General features: G+C 37.7%; 2 protein-coding genes across 2 annotated transcripts in view; one reads left to right on the top strand and one right to left on the bottom strand.

Moving 5' to 3' along the window:
* Window positions 1-16,427, bottom strand: part of DTL (denticleless E3 ubiquitin protein ligase homolog) — a 42,336-nt gene extending 25,909 nt beyond the window's left edge. The window contains exons 1-10 of the mRNA XM_032393134.1: window positions 16,262-16,427; window positions 11,323-11,448; window positions 10,433-10,531; window positions 9,349-9,410; window positions 9,143-9,263; window positions 6,002-6,067; window positions 4,665-4,777; window positions 3,364-3,437; window positions 1,677-1,780; window positions 1,291-1,395 (exon numbers count right to left, since the gene is read on the bottom strand). Coding sequence (XP_032249025.1) covers window positions 1,291-1,395; window positions 1,677-1,780; window positions 3,364-3,437; window positions 4,665-4,777; window positions 6,002-6,067; window positions 9,143-9,263; window positions 9,349-9,410; window positions 10,433-10,531; window positions 11,323-11,448; window positions 16,262-16,313 — 922 coding nt within the window. The 5' untranslated portion in view covers window positions 16,314-16,427. The remainder of the gene's footprint in view (window positions 1-1,290; window positions 1,396-1,676; window positions 1,781-3,363; window positions 3,438-4,664; window positions 4,778-6,001; window positions 6,068-9,142; window positions 9,264-9,348; window positions 9,411-10,432; window positions 10,532-11,322; window positions 11,449-16,261) is intronic.
* Window positions 16,428-16,664: 237 nt separating this feature from the next.
* INTS7 (integrator complex subunit 7) overlaps window positions 16,665-23,773 on the top strand; it is a 103,363-nt gene continuing 96,254 nt past the window's right edge. Inside the window, exon 1 of the mRNA XM_032393121.1 lies at window positions 16,665-16,862. Coding sequence (XP_032249012.1) covers window positions 16,769-16,862 — 94 coding nt within the window. The 5' untranslated portion in view covers window positions 16,665-16,768. The remainder of the gene's footprint in view (window positions 16,863-23,773) is intronic.

Here is a 23,773-nt window from a genome sequence, read left to right as displayed (position 1 = left end):
GGACGCTTTCTGAAGTTTTGAAAAAGATAAGCAATTACCCAATGTCATACACGTGTCTGTCTGTCACTCAATATCTGAAGAACATATCTACCTACCTATCTATCTATAGGAGCCAATAAAATAATTTTAGGAGCACAGGAAAAAGGTTACTAAATTTTTAGTAAAGTAGCCTTGGGCATATTTGTTTGACTAAACTTAAGGCCCCCTTTAAGGCCACACTACAAAAAAATGACACAGACAGAGCTCTTGTACATTTGATAATACAATTAGGATTATGCTTTTATCTTTTGGAGAAAGATTTTGAAATGTCTATTTTATATGACTATCTAAATTAGAAGCTGTCCAAGTTCTGATTCCATTCAGGAAAACAGCGGGAGAAGTTATAAACTGCTTCCCTTTTCCAAATACTCTTGCTCTTATTTAGACAACACCAGACCTAATCCAGGACATTGGAAATACCAACTGTGAAGCTGTCACAGAACTTAAACTCCTAATACTGGCTTGGGGCAGTCTTTGGAAACTTCCTTAAGAGCCTAGCTAAGGTCTGTACTATTTTAAGATTTCTTATTTATCAGCACATCTTACTTTAGTGGGAAGTAGGTAGCTTTAGGGATTATAGAATCTGTCTGTTTCTGACAGAGCTAGAACTAGGTTACTAATATGTGGCTTGCCTAAATAATTGATAATGTTCTTAAAATTATGTAACCGTAAAAACCTTCTTATAGTATGCCTGAGAAACTTTCATTTCTTTTTTTAAAGTGCCATGTATCAACTTTAAACACCAGATTCCAATTGTAATTGGAGGAAAAGGAAGGGGAAAAAAAAAGGTGAGGTTAGGGAAAACTAGAAATAAAATAGACACTGCTCAACATTAAGAAGGCTGAGGTAAATAAAAACTATTTAGGGACTTAAAAAATTCAGCCAACAAACACCCCCCGAACAAGACAAAAGCTGAGAACAGCCTTCTATATCCTATAAAATTTGAGACAATTCTAAATATAGTCAAAGGGACATAATTTCAGGAAAGACTCACTGTTAAAATAAAATTAAGTCACCATATACAGCAGGATTCTGTTTACTTGTGAAATATCACAAGGAAAATACACCTATGAAAATATCACTGGAACTAATCAAAGACCCCAGAGCCCTCCTATGTCTTAAAAAATTTGGTTTAGAAAAAAGATCAATATTAAATTATCATTAACAAAAACCTCTGCATTCATTTCTGGGTAAGAGATTTTATTTCATTTTATTTTTCCAGGTAGAGATTTTAAATGGCTAAGATCTTACCTGGAGAAGTCTTTAATCCGGTCATATTGAACATGTAGATATTGTCATCTGTGCAGTTAGCAAATAAAGTAGAGCCCGTGGAATCCAAAATCAGACTTGAGTATCCTAGAAAAAGGAAACTTTAGTTAGCATGTCCTGATGACAGCAAGTAGAACTGAGATGACAACGTTGTGGCAAGAAGATCATTCCACAAGTTTATCAGAATTCTTCTTCCCTCAAATATATATAAACCAAAAATATTCTTCTGAGTTTTTAACTTTTGAATTTCCAAAAGCTAATATTAATCTCAAGTATATGTTGCTGAAAACTAGCTTGATATTTATTTTTAAAATTTTAACAAAAACTCACATCTCCAAAAAAGTCCTATAGGGTATAAAAAGGCTTACCTAGTTTTCGAGTGCTGCTACCTGGGTACAGGAAAGACTTGGATGCTATGGGTTCCTGTCGATAAGCAGTATAATTCTTACGTAAATCCCATATTTTGATTACCCTAAAAACCAAGGTAAAGAAAATTATTTTGTAGCCCCCCCCAACTCCAACCAGTTTCAACTACATTGTGAAATGACTTTTAATCTAACTCCTCTGGCACATCAACCAGGTATAATGAGGATATCTCATTGGGAAACAGATTGAACTATCTCATACTGTTGTTTCCAATGTCAGGCTAACAACTCAGGCAGAACGGAAACAGATGTGATCTGACCCAGCGATGGGTTACCTTGAGTTTACTTCAAGGGAGCGGAAAAGGAAGATGAAGGTTGGGTTCTGATGGTCATTGTTTCATTGTTTTCAGAGAAAAAAAAAAAAACAAAGCAAAACAAATGCTTCCTAAGACTTTAACACTCTGCATGTAACCTCTAACATTAAGTAACAAGCTCTGTCCCTATGGTTTTATCTCTATATGTAACTCCTTAAGTAATCTGGTCTAAACAGCTTTTCCTGTGAAATAAAGTATTTTTTCATTTCATCTATTGGTATAATTGTCTTAATCCTCAACATGTAGTTTTTTTTTTTTTTAAATATGTTATTTATTTATTTCTAGAGACAAAGAGCGAGTGAGAGCAGGGGGAGGGGAAGGGGGGGAGAGAGAATCCCAAGCAGACTCCCTGCTGAGCACGGAGCCTTAACTCGGGGCTTGATTTCACAACCCTGAGATCATGACCAGAGCAGATGGCAAGAGTAGGTCGCCTAACCTACTGAGCCACCCAGGTACCCCCTCAACATCTAGTTTATCGGCAACATGAAAACAAAAGCTTGGTCTAAAAGGGCAATATCCTTGGAAACAAACAGCAAGGTTTCACAGCCATTCACAAGCATAACTAGTAACCTTGAGATAATCCTTCATTTGTGCCTGAATATTTGGTCCACAGACGAGTTTTAGTGTCCAGAAGACACAATGGAAATCCTAGTTCATTAGGCCATCATCTTTTTAAATTTGTTTCGAAGGAAGGGATGTCTTAAGAGATATGATAAGCAAATAAAAGGGCAAAGAAGGGTGCTTAAAAAACACCTCAGAATTTTTATTGTAACAAAGCAACCAATTAAGAAGTACCACAAACTTATCTGCAAGCCAAACATTCAGACCAATCACAGATGGCAGGTATCTGAAAGCCATTAGGCCTTACTATCAATATTGTTAGATTACTCCCCAAAATGTCCATTATATACCCAGAATCAGATTCCTTCTTTTAGGGTATTACTAAACCTGAGAAGATAAAAATCCAAAATAATAGAAATTTTATTCCTCAAAATAAGACTCACTGCCTAAATTATACTGCATGGACAAGCAAGCTACCCACCCAGCTTCTCTGTAACAACAGCAGCAGCCAACACTGCTCCTATGTGCTATATAATGTGCTAAGTGTGACATATGGATTCCCTCATTTAATTATTTGAGCAAGAGTCCTAACTAGATATTTTTCAGTGTGATCTGTAGTTTCTCTTCTCAGCTGGATATTCACTATGTCGAAAGTTAAAAGCATATGCATTCGATTACAATGGGACTAGGTGACTTCCCTATCACAGTTTATGAAAGACATCTCATCAAAAGAACCAAGAAATAAAGGCTCTTACCCATCCACGGCTCCTGCTGAGACTAACGTATTCTCATCTTGAAAGAGGACCACAGTAACACTCTGCTGGAAATCCTGACAGCACAGGGCAGAAAAAGAAGAAAGTCCTATTTTCGGTACCATAATCTTCATCAAGAGACCAAGGTGCTAAAATGATGGCTTCCCCTCCACCCAAATTGAGTTAGACTAAATCATCCCTCTCCAATAATCTTAAGTCAGATATCTATACTGACCAAGAAGTAATTTTAGCATGAAAATGACCTAAACATCATGAAGTTATAGTACATAGTGTTGACTTTGACTTGTACTCAAGAAACAAACAGGTGAATAAAAGATTTGTCTAAACCTACTGGTTCTACTTAAAATCAGTCCTACTAATAAGCTATGTCTCCGTAGGAAACTCATTTAACTTTCTTGTGCCTGTTTCATTCTACAAAATGTCACCATCCACCTAAACTGTCACATAGGAATGTCTAAAGAATTATTGATGAAAAATGATTATGTGCTCTGAAAAATTTAAAGGATCTCAATGGAATTCCACCTCCTAATTGCTGTTAACAAGTTTTCCTGGCTCAGATTCTGATTGTCTGAAATGATATTCATTTTAACTCCATCTGGCCTCCAAAAACCAGTTAATCTTGTCAGTTTCCACTCATGCCTGTGTCCTATTCTTGGTATGCAATTTTAAGTCCTAACATTTTAGTAAACACACTTCTCCAACATATTAATTTGGATCTTACAGACCAGGAATATTAGAAAAATAAACAAATTAAAGTAAAAGCCATGGTGATGTTTTTTTTTAAAGAAAAAAGATTATGGGCAATGTTTAAGCTTTGAGTAAAAGATGCTAGAGGGATATTATATTTTACCTAAATGTTTCAATATATTTAAATAGTTTGCCAAATGTTTAATAAAATATTAAAAACTCACATATTTCCTGTAGTTTGTGTTATGTAAAAAACAGGGATTACTTCCCCCTATAGAAAACTATATCATGGTACTTAATATGCTTCTTCAAACTATCCCCCCTTTTCTAATAAATTACATTATATTGCATGGAGATATCTAGGGATGAGGCTCAGGAAGACGAATTTTTAGTATGCTTCCAGGTGACTGTGTTACACACTAGAGTTTAAGAACCACTACTGTAGGTATTGAGCAGTAAGTAATAAACCACTGAATGAAGATTCTCATTCACTTAATCTATAGCTCCTATTTTATGCCCAACAAGTTACCTAAAACGAGATTCTATCTTACTACATGTTAAGATCTGCACACATGTACACAGCTATAAAACCTTACCACAGAAGGAGCAAGTCCTTTTGAATTCTGTTTCTTCTTAGGTTTTGAAGGGGTTTGCTTATCTAAGGTATTATGAGCTCCACTGATTTGATTCACCTGCCTATAAAATCCATCTGAAAGATATTCCAAGCAAACTGATTTAGGTTTCAGAACTTTATTCCCATGCTGAATGTCACATTTACACATAAAATCTCAAAATTAATTATATTCTTAATAGTGAAATTAAAAGCCAGCAGAACTTTCTTTTGGTGCCATTATGATGTATAGAAGAGAAATAAGCATATGGATATTTATAGCAGCTTTATTCCTAAATGCCAAAACTTGGAGGCAATCAAGATGTCCTCTTGATGATGAATGTATGAATGTATGAATAAACTGTGGTATATCCAGGTAACGGCACATTATTCAATGGTAAGAAATGAGCTACCAAGCCATTAAAAGACAAGAAGGAACCTTAAATACATATTAAGTGAGAGAAGCCAATCTCAAAAGGCTACATACTGTATGATTTCAACTATATGACATTCTGGAGAAGGTAAAATGTTGGAAACAGTAACAAACAGTAAAACAGTAAAAAAAAAAAAATCAGTGGTTGCCAGGAGTTGGCGGGGGATAGCAGGATGAGCACAGGGGATTTTGAGGTTGTGAAACTATTCTGTATACTATAATGCTAGACACATGTCATTATACATTTGTCAAAACCAATAGAATGTGCAATATTAAGAGTTAACCCTCCTGTAAAGTACTGAGGGACACTGGGTGCTAATGGTGTATCCGTGCAAGTGCATCGGTTTAAACGAATGCCGAACTCTGCCATGGGATGCTGATAGTGGGAAAGGCTATGGGGATAGGGAGTATGTCAGTACTCAGAGAACTCCCTGTATTTTCTGCTCAATTTTGCTGTGCATCTAAAACTGCTCTGAAAAAATAGTCTATTAAAAATAAATTATTTTTAAAAAAGGAGGTAAGCAGATGATCACTGCATTCTGCTTAATGGCATCATGGGTGTAATGTGAGCATAATTATGTTTAATTTAATCCAATTCTTTAAAGCCAAATAACTTTTAAAAGATCGTTAACCCCTGAGCCCATGTATTAATAATTCCAATTCTATCAATAATTTAGGTAAGTGGCATAGTTCAGAAGACAATATCAGGTAAATACAGAGGGTAATACTTGCAACAATCACAACAATCCTGAGAATTGGAACGGTGAGCCGAAGACATGGGGGATTATGAACATGTGCCCCCTGGTGGTAACCAGATGAAATCACTAACTCATTCAAAATAAGTATGAGGTGATCCCACACTTACTAAAATCAAAACGGAACTAGGCTACCTTTTTTGTTGCACCTGGTGTCCCAGACCATAATGTTTCCATCTCTTCCACCTGTACAGAAGACAGCTATGGGGAAATAAATAGTTTATCAAGAAGTTAACAAAACCAGGCCAATAATGCATGCATTTCATTTTAAGTTTCCTAGAGCATCTATTATATGGTAAGTACTGTAATTGGCATAGGCAATTAAAAATGAAAAAAGATATGGCTTGACAACAAATAAGAGAAAACAAAGCTGTGAAGGGAAAGGATTATGAAGAACTCAAAATGCTTATGCTTTAGAGAATAATCCCTCTGTGTAAATATTCTTAAAACCAAATAAAATACTATATGTTAGTACACCTATGGAAAGAATAATGCAAAAGCAATAACCAAAATATACTGAGAGTTTACTAAGTGCTACACACTATCCCATGTGCTTTATATACATTATCTCAATTCTTCTTATCAACCCTATTAGGTGAATATTATTATCCTCATTTTACAGATAAGAAAACTAAGGCATAGAGAAGAGGGTAAGTAACTTATAAAGGTATTCCTAGCAGAATAAATCCAGAGCCCACTCCCCAAATCTCCAAGCTGTACTGTCTTCAGTATAAACATATGGACCAGATCCATACAAAACGGTGAAAGAGGATGCCTCTAGGGATGGAAAGAGGGCAAGAGGATTGGAGAAGGGAACATAGGGGAACTTCAATTTATCTGTAATGTTTTATTCTTTAAAATGAAACCAAAAAAAACTCTGCTTCCTGAGTGGAAGAGTGAGCACTTACCAAACCAATCCAACTGCATGAGCTATAAACTCTGGACAAAATATAAAAACCAGTAACCTGAGGGCTCTTTAGAAACTGAACAAAAACATGCAATTTTTGGAGGGAAGTGCACACCTGAATCAAGTGATTGGCCTGGGCTAAGTTACTGGCTTCTGTAGTTTTACCTTGAAGGCAGCCACAGTTGCAGCATCAGTACCAAGCAGCTAAGATGCCAATACAGAATCTGCCATCTTTCAAGCCAGAGGAACAAGGAAAAGCAGACTGAGGAAACAAGAGCTGCCAGAGCCAGAGCGAGAGGGGAACCCTGGAGAGAGCCAGAGAAAGGGCTAACTCTAACTCTGTGTTTAAACTTAGCACATGTCTCTGGTTGACCCCTGAACCATATATGCAAGGGAAAACCAAAAGAGGCTTGTAACTAAGGCTTAAATTAAAGAACTGAATTGAGATCTGACACCCCCCCCCCGTATGTCTGACAGTCTGCAATTTAACTCTTACTGAGTTAATTGCCTGTTAAAACACCAAAATTGGGGTGCCTGGGTGGCTCAGTCGGTTAAGCGTCTGCCTTCGGCTCAGGTCATGATCCCAGGGTCCCGGGATTGAGTCCCGCATAGGGCTCCTCACTCAGTGGGGAGTCTGCTTCTCCTTCTGCCTGCCGTTCCCCGCTTGTGCTCTTTTTCTCTCCGACAAATAGATAAATAAAATCTTAAAAAAAAAAAAAATCAACAGATGCAAAGTCCAGGGAGATAAAAATGACTTTGCCCAAGAGCTTAGAGGTAGAAACAGAAATAGAACACAAGGATTCTATGTATGATTGTAAAAGTGTGCCCTGTACAAAGGCATTTGGCTGAAGATCTAAAATCTAATCTGTGTTTACCAACCAAACTATGTGGCTATGGGGGCAGTGCCCAACCAGGTAATTCATGCTAGAGCACCTATAGACTACTAGGAGCCATTGTAAAACCTACCAGCCCCAATTTCTAATTCAATGCTTTTTCTACTAGACTATATTGGCATAGATTTACTGAATAGAATTTTAAAAATTAAGCAAAGGGACCAAAAGATATAGTGTTTTCCTTTTCTGTTATCCTTTAAATAAATTTACCTTTAGTAAGGTTAATTTTCTTTTTTTTTTTTTAGATTTTATTTATTTATTCATGAGAGACAGAGACAGAGAGAGAGAGACAGAGGCAGAGGGAGAAGCAGGCTCCCTGCGGAGCAGGGAGCCCAATGCGGGACTCGATCCCAGGACCCTGGGATCATGACCTGAGCCGAAGGCAGATGCTTAACCAACTGAGCCACCCAGACGTCCCAGTAAGGTTAATTTTCATGATCTTACATTATTTTTATAAACTCAGAATCAACTCTGACACAGTAGTAAACTAGAACACAACCATACCTAACTTTATATAATAAATGTGTTAATGAAAACTTACGCAGAGATAAAAACTATGCTATATATTCTTCAAGGTTCCACTCTCAAAAGCAACCACAGTCAATTAAATTTGACCTTTTTTTGAGTCCAAATCAGCTCAACAACTCAGTTTAATATTTCTGAGTGCTCACATGAATAAATTTAAAAATAGAGTATTTCTTAATGATAAAAAAGACTGTAATGTTTGTCTCTATTATTGAGATTAAAGTCAGATTAATTCAGCCACTTCTTTGAGATGAGCATTTGTTGGTCTATTTGTTAAAAAAAAAAAAAAATTCGTGAGAAACTAATGCAGGAAGGAGAAAAGAAATGAACAGAAATGAAGAGCTAATTCAGACACTTCTAAGTTTTTCCCTAGCTGCTTTAGTACTGCTCCGTACTATATCACTCTTTAAGTCTTCCTTTTCCACTTTAATAGTAAAACAAATATAGTAAATAATAGTTGAAAACATACTAAGGAATTGGGCCATTTAAAGTAATTAAACAGTAAGTTTTTAGGTAGAGAATCATGTCCATTTTACCAGGTTTTCCACTCTAGCCTCACACTCCATTTAATTTAAATTTTACTAGTAGACTTAAAGTAAATAATTTACAAATAGAGTTAATCAGTGTCCAGTACAGGGTTTTGACTTTAAAGGACACTCAAAGTTGAACAGAGGTATTGTAGCTGTTTATAAGTATTTACCTTATCTTCAAGATTATAGAAAAAAATTATCTGAAGATTCTTAACTTACAGGGACAGGCTAGAGATAATATCCATAAGAATGGGACTAAAAGTCAACTTAATTTCATGGAGGATTTCAGTCATGAGATTCTCAATCTCAATGTAGGAAAAATAGCAACTCTGACAGGGGAAAGGGTGGAAATAATCAAAGCTTCTTATTAACTCACCATGAAGGAGGTTAAGGACATGAAAGAGGATAGACACAGACCTACCTTTCTCAAACTTAGAAAAGGCAACTGACTTAAGGCTGCACTGATGACCTTTGCATGTTCCAATCAGTTCACCAGCTTTTACATCCCAAAATTTGGCTGTTTGGTCACCTGCTGCTGTAACCTTTTAAAAAATAAGGTATCACAATTTAATAAAGCAATGCTTTACCAGTATTTACCCAGATTCCAATAAAATGAAAGTCACTTACAAGTTTAAGTTCACCAGGAACCCAGGCCAGGTCAAAGACAGCATTCCAGTGAGCCATCCATTCTAAACAAAGAAAATGGTGAATGTGAAATGTCTAGACTACATTCAGGGCCATATCAATAGAAGTTTGAATTTCTTGAAAGCCAGAGTGAAAAAATAAGTCATCAGCACCCTATAATCCATAGGCCAAAGAGAACTTGTATATTCACAGAACTTACATATTTCCTTCACTACTACAGAGAACTACCATTTGATATCAAATTCCTTTGCATGAGGTTACTAGTAATATATTCTCCAAAATGGAATCTTTCTGAAATATTCTCCAGTTCAAAAATCTTCATCATGCTCTCTGAATGGAATCTAAAGTAGTTTGACATTTAAGGTTCTGCATGCTTTGGCCTTTATCTCTGTTGCAAGGTTTATCTCTCACTATCTCCACATACCTTATTCCAACCAAACTGGATGCCTCCCCATTCCCTAATTATAGCCTATGCTTTCTTATCTCTAGGCCTTTGCTAATGCTTTCCCTTCCACCTGGTATGTCCTATCCCACCTCCTTAGGTTTAAATACCACAGTCCAACTCAAATGTTCTACTCTTCATGAAAAATTGTCCTTGCCATCTTTACTACATGACAGCTTTCCTTTTGACAACCGTGGCATTTTTTTTGTACATCTATATCATTTGCAGCCTGTTTTATTTATTTCCACACTTGACTTAACTAGTTCCAAATTATTAGCTTCTTAAGTTCAGTAGAACTTTGCCTTATATAAGGGAGATGCTTGGTCAACATAAATATTTTAAAGTAAAGTTTCCCCCAACCACATCAACTGTAAAAGATTTAACTTTTTAAAAGAAGAACTGTTCTTTATCCTAAATTGTATTTTTTTTTCAACTTTCAGTAAAGGTATTGCTGTACTTATAATATTATTGACAGAAGGACCATCTACCATTTTCTTTTAGCTTGGTCCCTACATAGACTTCATTAGAAGTGAATATAATTGGGAATACATTCAAATAACAATTTACTTGAGGCTTTATGAATTTAATATAATGTTAAAACAAAAATTTTAGGCCTAGACTTACCTTTGACACACTTCTTTCTATAGGCTTGTGATTCTGTGTTATACAATCTAACGAAGCCTTCTTCATTGGCAACTGCTAGTATATGCTCCATATTGGGAGCTAAATAAGAAATAAAGAATATGATACATAAAGAGTAATACAAAAATTTTAAAGCTGAGTATAAAACTATAAAAACAATACAATACAGATTAACTGAAAGCTACAAGTTAAATACAAAGAATCTGAAGAGGGAAGATGATTCTACCCAAATAGCATTTGATATGGTAGAGAGGTAATTTGAATTAAAGATTGCTTAAAATTTGCCGTAATATCTAATTCAGTAAATGACTCAAAACCACCAAAATTACCTTCAGATAATCTCTTATTTAGAGAAGGGTAGTACTTAAATAAAACAAGAGTGATACTGACCAATGGCAAAGAAAAGTATATGATATAGGCCATCAGCAGGTTGAGTCTATTAGTTAAATTTCCTTTTCATACCCTTTTACTTTTCCCCTCTTAAACTATTAACAGTGGGGACGAGTACTCTATTTCTGTTCATATGTTCCCCAATGCATTACAGAGAGATTCCAACAGACCAAAAGGTGTATCCATTGGGCAAAACAGTTTTCAAGATGGCTGAACCTTTGCAATCCTTTCCCGGTACCAGTTAAAAAAATAAACAAAAAAACCAATGCTGTAATAGTCCTATGCTTTAGAGGAAATATATAATTATGCATAGAGATTTTAAAAAGTCTATTTCATAAATCAGAGGAGAACAGGTATTAGAAAAACTCTACCATCTATCTAACCTACTTTTCCTTGAAAGAGGGACACCCCAGTATAATTTTTCTTTAAATATGAAATAGATCACTTCTGAGCAAGCCTAGCTTAGATAGTAATTCTCTTACCAGAAGAGAAGGTACATCCAAAAGGAGGAACTGGGACTCCTGTTTCTCCATAAGAAGTGTGCTCATCATTACAGTTGCATTGATAACCAGTTAGAAGGGACTGAAGAGGGTACTGGGAAGACCATCCTAAAGTAAGACACAATTCTTTATAGAATTTCACTGTATTATCACATTTCAATACTTTTAACAAGTGCAGAGGTAATTATTTGTTTTTAAAAGCTTTATATACTTTATATAAATCCACTCACTATTCAGGGTCCTCTATAATACAGTTTCTGGTATTTTCCTAAGGGGTCCTAAGGTAGAAATAAAGGGCACTCTCAACTTCTGGTGAGGTACAGGTTTGGGCTTACCATCTTAAATGGAGACTCTTGCTGGTACACTGAAGATTTTAAGAAACAAATGGCCTTTGCACATTAAAAAAGATCTTACCCCTCCTGCACCCTTTGGTGACAACTACAAAACACAACCACAAAGATAACCACAACCATTAAAACTGCCATTCTCTTCAATTAACATTTTGTTTCCAGAGTTTCTAAATCAACATTACTGCAAACTCTTTAATTACCTGCAACATCATAGATAATCCAATGGTCAAAGAGTTAAAGGAAATAATTTATGTAAATTTGCCTACCTAGCTACTAACATATTCACAAGTAAATTCTAATTTCACTTCCTCTTTCCAATTGAAATTCTAGGATTCTAAAATGTTAACAAGTCACAGTATCTTAAATTACATTAGAGCAACTTTAAAGTGAGGCATTATGTACCCACCCCTAGAGTACAATCAGTTAAATTCTGGCTAGTAATAGGGTCAGGGAAGTCTTATAGAGTAGGTGAAATCAAACGTGTAGAGAGATGAGTAAGTTTTTACTGAATACACAAGACAGAGGAAGAAATTCAGGGTAGAGGGAGTATTTATTCTGCTTGGGTCAGAGATCTAATGGGCACTATGGTCCTAAATAAGTAATAAGCAATCTTCAAAGATTTGTTTTATTATTTAGATACGTAGGTCAACACATTTTAAATATACAAAAGAAACATTAAATAAATGGTTACTGAGAACTAAATGTTTATTAAGCATCAGAGGAAACAATGAAGCTACAATCTATTGAGAGCTGTTTAATAAACTCACATTTTAGGGTACTTTCAATTATCACTTTTCATCAAAAATACCCTTTGGAGAAGACATCTCAGTCTGATATAACCTCAGACAAATCTAGCTTTGATGTTCCTAGAGATAACCTGAAGGAATCAGTACAAAAGAGGCAAAGAATACAATCCAGATTTAGTAATTATTCCTGGGGTTATTACCTCAAGGTCAGGTATCAGTGTAAACAAGCTATTTTATTAAAAGACCACTAAAGAAAGAATACAATAGTTATATTGTAGAGTTCACAAATATCCATCTACAGAATGAATTTTAAAACAAAAACCTCTGTATATGTACACCTGTGGTTTGGGATTAAAAATAATAATAATCTAATGATTGCAATATACAAATTCAAAAGGACCAAATCTTGAACAATTCAGTTGGAACTGAACATGATAAGCTCTGGATACCTTTGCAATTAAACAGTGATTCCTTCAACTCTACCTCACTGCCTACAGACTAATACCCAAACACCAAGAAATGGCCTAACATGGCTTAGTAACTTGTCCCTCCATTTCTGCACTCTCTACAAGACACAGTTGTGGACTGGTCTCTTAAGCAACTTTTGGATCCTTATTGTGCTATGCTGCTTCCAACATGAACATATAATGCTTTCCCCCAAGACGCTCATTTGGAAAAGCCTATTCTTTCCTCAATGTACAATGTAAGCCCCTGGAATTACAGGCCAATTTTTCAAGGAGTATCCAAGGACATGAGTTTTCAGAGAATCAGTTGATATAGGTCCATTTCTATAACTGATCTGAGAAGGCTGAAGCTCTTTTTCCTCCTCTCCCTTCATCACTGCTTTTCTTCCACTTTTCAAAAGAAAGGCATTTCCATGCCCCAATCTTTTACCTTGCATTGATCCAAGGTACAAAAACTTCTGGGACTCCAACTAAGAGACAATAGGATAATTCCTTTAATAAAGGCATCATAAAACAGCCAAATCTATCTCTTCAAAAGATACACTTCCAATAAAATTTTACTTTTTGCTTCATTTATTTATCAAAATTAAGTCTATACTGTTTTGATCATTTCCATACTAATAATTGTAACAATTCAATTCAGAGGAAACTCTCGACATTTAGAGCCTTATGATTACAGAAAATACCGAGTTTATTTTTTTCACAGAGGAGTATGACAGCGTGATCAATAAAATAACTTTTCAAACTTAGAATCAAATACATTAGGATAAATTCTGTGAGAAAAATAAAGTGGAAATAAAATCAAGGGGGAAAAAACTATAGTTGACCCTCAAACACAGGTCTGAACTGTGTGAGTCCACTTATCTATGGATTTTTTTCCACAAATATAGTACTATAAATGTATTTTCTCTTCTTTATGATTTTCTTAGTAACATTTTCTTTTCTCTAGCTTTATTGTAAGAATACAGTATACAATATGTATAATATAAAAAGTATGTGTTAATTGACCATTTATGTTATTGGTAAGGCTTCCTTCCAGTCAACAGGAGGCTATTGGTAAAGTTTTGGGAGAGTCAAAGTTATAGGTGACTTTTGACTGTATGGGGTTTGGTGACTCTAACCCTTATGCTGTTCAAGGTTGAAATGTACATAGAAAATATGGCAGTTAAAGAGTTTGTTCATATTTTTAAAAAAGGATTGATATGATCATCAAATCACTATAGTATTCATAGTCTATTAGATACATTTTAAATGACATAGCATTTTTATTTTAAAATTTCAGTAAGTTTAAACCTATGATAAAAACTTTTAGATAACAACTTAAAAATACATAGAAGAGTAATCAGATTTCCACTTTAGATTGTTGGCAGCAATGTGGAGAATAAATTGGAGAGAGGGAAACTAAGAGGCCATTTGGGAACCTTCTTATAATACAGACAAGTAGTTATTAGGGCCCAACCTAGGGAAATGGAATGGTAAGCACAGAACAGATCCAAGTTAGAGTGATGAGGCAAAATCAGTGGGAATAGAGAGAGGACAGATTCAAGAGATTTTAAGGGACCTTTAAGGAAACTTCCTGTATCTTGAGGAAAACAGAGGAAGTTTGATTGACTCAGGTTTCCGGCAGGGAAGACTAGTTTAAAATAATTGGGACCCCTCCCTAAAGTAGGCAATATAGCAGGTTTGGGGAAAAGTGAGCTGTTTTAAGTACTTGAGTTTGAGATGTTTGTGGGACCAACCTGCTGGATGAAGATACTCACACAGCTTTTATAGGAATGGATGTAAAGTATAGGGGATGGAAGTTTACAAGTAGTAGTGGAAGAAGCCCTGGTTGTGGCTCATCCATGGGAGTAGGCAGAAGGACAAAAGGGTCCTAGAGTGGAACACTCAGAAGGGGAAAGAAGATGGTCTTATAAAGTTCAGTGCATAATCTATACCAATGAATGAATTTCACTGTCTGACACATAACAATAAATGAGTATTTGTAAATGAGAGAGAGGGGGGGAAGTAGACAGAAAGACTGGGGAATTAGGAGAATATCTGTTACAAAATAGAGGCTAAGTATAATAAATAGCTTGACCCAGGACTCACAGGTGGTAAGGACTGGAGTTGGAATTAAAACTCTGGCAGTTCAATTCCAAAGACAGAGACCTTAATCACTGGGCAGTACTGCCACTCATGACACAGAGCATAGAGAAGTTACCCAAACAAGGTTCCAAGAGAGTCAGAGAGAGGGCCAGTTAGGGTATAGTCAGAAAGATTATCGGGGGGGGGGGGGAAGAGTATGTGAGAAAGGTATAAAGTTCAGATTGGGGGCAGGAAGTTGTGGGACTGCTCCTCAGTCTACGTCTCAATATCCTCTTCCTAGATCTTTGCCTTGATATAAAAAGTTTCCTTCTCAGATTCTTTTTTGTTTCCCACATGGTTTCAAGGGGAAAGAAGACCTAGTCCCTTTTTAAATGAATGAGATTTCATTGGTATCCGTCCTAAGTCTGGGTAGTAACTCCCGCCTCAGAAGCTTACCAGAAAGTTTCAGGTCGATGACACCCAAACCTAAGCTCCAAACTCCCACTGCCGATGTTTTAACCTAAGGAACCTCAAGAACTGTAGCGAGGAAGTTGGATTTCTACATACTATGGAAATATCCCCCAAGTTATACCGTTATGGTGAAAAACAAAACAAACAAAACAGTTTGATCCCATTTCTGTAAATAACAATACGTATTACTTTGGCATTGAAAAACATTTGGAATAATCTAATCTATCACGAAGTGGTTATCTTTGGGGGATGTGGTTATGGGCATTTTTCACTCTGTAATTTCGTATTTTTACGCACATGTAGTAATCGGGGGGAACATTTTTTTGACCATGCTAGAAGCAGATGTTGTCTTCTCGGCTAGAATGAGTTCCTTAATAGCGGGTCACACTCGCAAGTATATATAAGCGACTAGCAGGGCTCACTAAAGTTCTACAACACATGAATCAATGAATCAACAAATCAATCAGTGAACACGAGTCCTGACGATCTCCCATAGCTGTGGAACCGCGCACACACACACAAATGCACGCATTTTCCAGTTACTGTGCAACATAGACAGAAGCCATAAAGAAGGCCAGTCGATTCGACTTACTTCCCTCCGTCAGCCCACATAACGATTTAAAAATTCCCGATTACGATTAAAAGTGTCCCAAGGGCAAGAAAGTGCAGCTTTCTTCAGTAGTCCTCGCTAACACGAACTCACTCTGGCCGTGGGAGAAGTCGGGGGCTGGGAAACAGAGTTGGAGTCGGCCTTGGTCCGCCGTGTTGTTCGGGGGGAGGTGAAGCCCGCCAGCAAGAAGAAGCGGTTAGGGCCGTTACTCACCATTTCTCGGGACGCCGAACTGGGGCTGGCGAAGCACCGAATTGAAAAGCATCTGGGCCAGAGGAAAATGTTCAACTGACAGAAAAGCCGTGGAAATGCCCCCCAGGTTCAGCAGAAATCGTATCTTGCGCCCCTCAGAACACGACTAGTTATTGCCTCCAACTCCCGCCACTGTAAGCCCCGGCCACCAAACTCCCCGCCAAACTGACGTCACGCCCTCTGATTGGCTCCCACCGCGGCGTCCGGGCGCCTCCGAGTCACTTCCCCCTTCCAATCCCCGCCTCCTTTTCTCCGAGCCGCGGGAACCCAGAGTTCAGGAGCTCCCTGAGCGCCTGCGCGGGGGGCCGCAGAGGCGCTGGCGAACGGCGGGGTGACCAGGGCGCATGCGTAACAGGGCTTGACAGAGCGCGGAGGAAAAATCCGCGAGAAGGTGGTGGAAGAAGATGGCGGTGCTGGGGCAGAGTTTGCAATCTTTTTAAATAGGCTAGTCGAGTGACTATTCGGGTCATGGCGTCAAACTCAACTAAGTCTTTCCTGGCAGATGCCGGCTATGGCGAACAGGAGCTGGATGCTAACTCTGCCCTTATGGAATTAGACAAAGGTATTCGAAAGAGCGGGCTGAGCGGGTGAAACGGGCGTGGGGGGCTGTGGCGCCACCAGGCGGTGGTAGCCGCCGGCCAGGCGCATGCGCCTAGCTTCCTTGGGCGGGGGCGGGGGCGGGTACCTATGATTTTGGTGAGTCCAGAGCATTTGCAGCTTTGGGAGATTGCAGGAAAATTGCAGCGTTGCAGGTCTGGCTTTGCACCAGTGAACAAGTAGTGAGCTCCAGTGATTGGCCCTGTTTGACCACTTGAGGGCACAGTACCCCGATTTTCCAAGCAGTTTGTAAAAATGCTACATTTAAATTGTGAAATTGTCAGTACGTTCAGTTGAGACAAGGTCTTCATCAAGAGTGCTGAATAATAATTTTGCACCCACTTTATAACGATGTATTTTATTTCTGTCATTCTTACCTGCGGGTTACTAGACATTAAACACGGCCAAGAAAATCCGAAAATCATAGCTCCTCTTTCTGTAAATTCCACAAGTTCTGTTTTCCTGCGGGAGGGGGGAGGGGGGTGGAAGGTGGGAGGGCTGCTTGGTGTAGTGGAAGGAGCTTTGGAGTTAGACTGAGTCGAATTACAGTGCCACCAATTTTATGATCATGGACAGGTCACCTAACTTCACCTAACCTCGTTTTTTTTGTTTACAAATTGCAGTACCATTGAGGTTGCAAGACTTGCAAATATTAAGTGATATATAATTGTATGTAAAAGAAGCCTTTACTAAATGCTAAAGAGATATGCCTTCTTTAAGGCTGTGGGAGGCAGAGGCAAGTGTTTGACAGTAAAGAACTCAAATATTAAACCTTTGTTTCAGTGATTTTTATTGAATGGGGGAAACATTTTGTCACCTGGTATACAGTTAATTCTTCATTAGCCATAGCCAATATATAATATATTGAGAATTGGGACTACAGGTTAGAAGGATCTTCTTTAAGTCCACTTTGAGCCAGTTCCCTGCTCTGACGTGGACACTCTGTTAACTTTTTTGGGATTTCGGTTTTTTTGTTTTGTTTTTTAACCTGTAAACATTTCTAGTAGGTAGGTCTAGATAAGAGTTTCTTAGACTTTTTAAAAAGCTTTTAACTCTTTTTGATCAACATAAAAATGTCACAGCACTCCAATGAGGTATTCTTTGGTTGAGTCACAGTATCTTTAGTGCATCCTCATCAGTCAAGAAAATGGTGAACTTTTTACTTTCTCTTACCAAAGCTGTAGGGCTTTTCCCTTATGAAATATAAAATTATAATATTAGATGTGTTTTTTAAACACTACATAATGCTTTTCTTTCCATCCTGGAAATTTCTTCCTTATTCCCCAGTGAGAGTTGCAGGTCCAGATATCTAATAACCCCACCAAATCTAAAGACATTATCGATTTATTAAGCTATGGGTTGTTAGGTTACCTTCTAATGTGTGGTGCATACTTGTGTTCCTATTTTTTCCTGCTCTTACCCCCATTTTTAATGAATACACTTTAAGATATATATGTATTATGTTTCCTTTTTGAGTCATCCTCACACCTCAGCTAAAGCGAATGTGTGTAACAAACTCTTCTAAAATGTGCTTGTGAGGTAATGTGTATTAGCAGTGTTCTTTGTAATGGGTATTCCTCGTGTTGGTGGTCGCTTAGCATCTTGTAGTCACTCCTCCTGTGCTTGAGGAATGACCCACACTATATGCCCTGCCTCACCAGGGTGGAAGCCAAAGTTCACCTTCCTGGCTTCCCTTGCAAGAGCACAGGACGTGAACTTGGCCCTGCTGGTCAGACAGACCTCCTCTGGCCTCTGTGATTTAGTTCAGCAGCGCAGGAAGGCATAGTTGGAGAGCAGGCTCACAGTTCTGTGCCCTGGCAGCCACGGCGGCTGTGGTGTTCCTAGGGGACAGTAACAGCGGCAATGGCTACAGGGTTCCTGGATGTCAGCAGAGCTGATTGTAGCATCTGGTGTTTCCTAGCAACAGGACATCTCTTCATCTAATCAGTCTGGCAGTGTGGTAGTAGGTGTTCATAGATGTTTAGCCTTGAAACTGTTAGTTAAGTTTTTAATAAACCCATGTTCTGCCTAATCAGCCAGTTGGCTTGTGTTGCTTGAAGCCAAGAACTCTGGCTGATATGTGCTACCTGGAAATGTGTGTTGTTTTGAAAACTTGATTACTGTACATAACAGTCCCCAAGTTTACCATCATTTATGTTATTCTTCCCAGTTCCCTAGAATTTTTCTGTCCTCAGAATTACACCACTCTAAAATCATAATTTAAATATCCCTTTTAAAATCTTAGCCTCTGTCCTCTAGGTAGTTACTTGATCGAGACGTATTTTAGCATAATAGTTTAGGACCATAGACTCTGGAGCCAGATTGCCAGGATGTGAATCCCAGGTCTGCCATTTATTAGCTGTTTCTTAAGCACGTTGCGTAACCAGTCTGCCTGTGTCATCTTTAAAATGGGGATAATAATAGTACCTAACTTCTATGATTGCAGTGAGAGTTTAATTCATGTAAATTGCTTAGTAGAGTGGCACAGAATAAGCACATAATATGCACCATCACCATCATCATGACGAACTGCTATATTGATCATTCTTTATTTTCATTCAGACCTCAGTATATTCACCTGTCTACTTTCCCCTACCCAAAAGACTCTTCCTGTTGTTTCTTCTTTATCGAGCTTAGATTTCATGGTGCCACGTCTTATTAACTTCATTAACTTTCTTACCAGAACTTTATTTATTTTTTTAAAAGATTTTATTTATTTATTTGAGAGAAAGAGAGAGCATGAGCAGGGGGAGGGACAGAGGGAGAAACAGACTCCATGCTGAGCAGGGAGCCCAACTCTGGGCCCCATCCCAGGACCTTGGGATCATGACCTGAGCCAAAAGTAGACACTTAACCGACTGAGCTACCCAGGTGCCCCCTTACTAGCACTTTAAATTCTCATCCAAGATTCTCTTCTGGTTATGTGTGCCCAAAGGCAGCCAAAAATTGCTAGAGAAAGATTGTAGGGTACATGGCTATTATCAGAAATGATTATCAAGCCCAAATGGGCCTTCAGTACAGACCTGCAATACTACAGTGTTTCTTTGGTCAAGACTCCCACCTTCTTTAGTGACATTGCAGATCTTTAAAAATTTCAAAACTAATGTATGGTGATTAACATAATAAAAAAAATTTCAAAACCAGAAATTCTGGGTTTTATTGAAATCTCATTTCATTTTTAAAATTTGACAATGAATTCAAAACCTTTAAAAAACATTGTTGTCTATCAGATAAAATTTGAGTGCCAAATTCAGCAAACCATTAGTTTTCTAACTCCAGTATAGGCAGGGCAGTTAAATAGGATGAGAAGTGGTGGAGGATAGCTTGAGGATCTAAGTTCCTGCCTTCTCAAAGTAGCTAAACAGATGGCTGGGCCCCAGCCTCAGATTTGGTAGGTTTGGAGTAAAACTCTGGCACAGGTATTTTTGAAAAGTTTTACAAATGTTTCTGATGCAGAACCCTAGCAAAATGTTCTGCACATGTTAAGTGCTAAGTAAGTCTAGAATAATGAATTTCACTGCTGTCAAATGAAGTTTGAATGAATAAGCAATTTACAGATAACCTATTTTAGTTCTCCCTAGTCTACCTGAATGTTGCAACTGATTTAAGCACTGTTTAATTGCAGGCACTGAAAAGAAAGCTCTATTTCTTTGGTGGGAGAATACAAAGAAAGATGTAGAAACAGCAATTGCATCCCTCCACCTTAATCTCTGGTTTTATAGTGACATTCTCACGATCATTGGTCTTATGATCAGGGCATTCTTCCTTAGGTTGGTTGTAGCTAGCAACAGAAATAAAGTGAACAATTCCTCCTAGAACAAGATCTGACCGTGCTGAGTGCCTGTTTTCAGCTGCTTGGCTTGTTCTGGAATTGAAATGGGCCCAGAGCAAGCAAGATGGGTACCATACTGCTTCAGCCTGGGATTATTGCTAAATCCTAGGTCTTGATACATTTCTGTCTTCTCTCGCACCTTAGCTTCTGTCCCTCAGAACCAGCCTTGCTTATTTCCTTTTTCCTGAAGCTCTTACATCAGTTATTAAGCAAGACATTTACTATTCTTTAACTTATTTATTCTGATCGGCCCTGTTACAGGAATGAGGGTCTATTTTATCTTAAGGAAGTAAAATTTGACAGTATTAGAGAAATCAAAACATTTCTCTGGCCAGATTCAAAATTATCTTTGGTACATTTTAAATCATCATATTTAAACCAATGAATGTAGTCTGTGGTTGTGTTTTTTAAGGGAAAGTGAAACAGATCAAATTCTGTCAGCAAACTCCCTCTACTTGGGCTGCCTCCTATTTTACCTTTTTCATCCCAACCAAGGTTAATTTATTACAAGCAGAACTTTACTCCCTTTTCCATCACTCAACTACCAGCAGAAAGAAGAGGAGGAAAAAAGTCCCGATTACTGTGGATTGTCCCAACAGATTCCCACAGCATACACACGCACACAAACACATCTGTTCTTTGTTCTCTCACCTCCATCCTCAGACTTGGGCCTTCCTCCTCTCCCCTTCCCCCTTGTCCTTACTGCCCTATGTGTGTGTCTCTTGACCCCTTTGTCAAGTCAGGCCTTTAGAAAAGCTTTTAAGGCTACATGAGGCCCTGCCAGTTACCTAGAACATTTCCATTGGCACTGTGTTTGGCTGGAAGATGACTCCAGGAGCTCTAGTGTCAGTTCTTCTGTGTATGGAGGTGGGGGGTAGGGGAAGAAGGGAGCAGACAAAGAAGGAATATGTTCTAAATATCTCCATGAGAAACTTGAATTAATTCTGAATTAATTTTCCCATAGGAACTTTTATTATAAGTGGTTATTGGATTCTGGAATATGATGAGTGCTGATAGTGCTTTTTTTTTTTTTTTTTTCTACGAGGAAATATATTCCAAGTACCAAATAACCAACATGAGTGCATTTACAGAACTCAAACCATTAATAAGTTGTAGAAATTGCCTATGCAGATTTCCTCTGTGGTCGTCCTTTGTGTTGAAACATAGTGACAATAAAGAGTCCTCAGAGGAGTATTTCCTTTGTCATTTTTTAACAGTGAGCAGAGTTTATTGAACAGAGATATTCGAGGGCACTTACTCTTGTACGAATATAGATATAATTAGCATTTTATAAATGCTAAAATAACAAAAGAAATATTTGAAGCAGATGCTATTAATACCATATAAAGATATTCATTCTAAATGAATATTTTTTAGGGATTGAACATTAACTTTTTGTTTGTTGGGGTTTTTTTTTTTACATTTTTAAAATCAGATTTTTGAGGTATAATTTATAGATAATAAAATTCACCAAATGGATGCAGTCATGAAACCACTACCACAGTCAAGACATAGAACATTTCCTTCACCCCAGAAACTTTCCCTGTATCCCTTTGCAGTCATTTTTTTCTCTAGCCCCTGACAATCACTGATCTGTTCTCTGTCCCAAAGTTTTGCTTTTTCTTGAATGTCCTATAAAATAGTCATACAGTATTGTAGTCTTTTTTGGGTCTGACTTCTTTTATTTAGCACAGTGATTTTGAGATCTACCCTTGTTGCATGAATCAGCAGTTGTTTCCTTTTTATCGTTGAGTGGTAGTCCATTGTATGGATAGACCACAGTTTGTTTATTCATTCACCAGTTGATGGACATTTGGGTTTTTTCCAGTTTGGGGCTATTCGAATAAAGCTGCTGTGATACAGATACAGATCTTTTTATGGACATATGTTCTCAATGTACTTGGATAAATATTTAGAAGTAGGATTGTTGATTATACAGTAAGTATATGATTATATTTATAAAAAATAGCCGAACTGTTTTCCAAAGAAACGTGTAGTTTTGCATTCCCGCCAACAATATATAAGAGTTATAGTTGCTCCATATCCTCATTAGCACTTGGTATGTCATTCTTAAAATTTTTTGCCATTCTAGTGGGTATGTAGTGGTATCTTAATGTGGCTTTTAATTTACATTTCCCTGATGACCAGCGGTGTTGAACATCTGTTAACTTGCATGTATTTGCCATTCATATTTCTTCTTTAATGAAATTTCTCTTCGAATCTCACCCGTTTCAAAAATCAGGTTGTCGTCTTACTGAGGTGTAGGAAGTATGGATTCTGCCTGTGGAGCGATCCTATTGGGTGGAGGCTGGAGGCGTGGGTTGTGACTTTACCCAAGGCAGAACAAAGGAGATAGTAGTTTATTGAATACACTGCAAGGGAGCAGCATGGCGGGACAGCAGAGGAGACTGTGAGGAGGCAGTGGTGGAGGGGGGTGGAGTATAGTGGGGGAAGTGAAGAGGCATGGGAACTATGGAGTTTTCCTGTTTTGGTACCTGTGCCTGGTTGTAAGTAGCCCATGGTCAGCAGGGCTTATGGATATTTTGAGGTGGGTCACCTAATGGGCCTGTCTGCATTCAGCTTAGTGGCCGCTGTGGGCCCCTTTACCTTACTCAGTTTCCATCGCTCAAGGCTGTGGCCTAAAAGCGGCCTCCACATTGTCCTTTATGAGGTATGTGTTCTGTAAATATTTTCTTCCGGTGTGTCGCTTGTCTTTTCATTCTCTTAACAGTATCTTTTGATTTCTTTGTTTAACCCAAGAATTCTTTGCTTAACCCAAGCTCATAAAGATTTCCTCTGTATTTTCTTTCTATGGTTTATAATTTTAGCTCTTAACATTTAGGTCTGTGGTTCCTTCTGAGTTAATTTTTGTATATGGTACAAATTAAGGATTCTGAGATTTTATTTATTTTTGCTTATGGATTGCCACTTGTTCCAGAACAATTTGTTAAAAAGAGTATCTTTTCCCCATTGAATTATCTTGGCCTCTTGTTAGGCCATTGATTTGAGACCTTTCTTCTTTCCTAATATAAAGCGTTAGATGT

This window comes from Phoca vitulina, unplaced genomic scaffold (genome assembly GCF_004348235.1).
Source record: "Phoca vitulina isolate PV1807 unplaced genomic scaffold, GSC_HSeal_1.0 scaffold71, whole genome shotgun sequence".
Taxonomy (NCBI): Eukaryota; Metazoa; Chordata; class Mammalia; order Carnivora; family Phocidae; genus Phoca; species Phoca vitulina.
The sequence above is the reverse complement of the archived record's forward strand: the minus strand, read 5'-3'. Positions and strand labels throughout refer to the sequence as shown.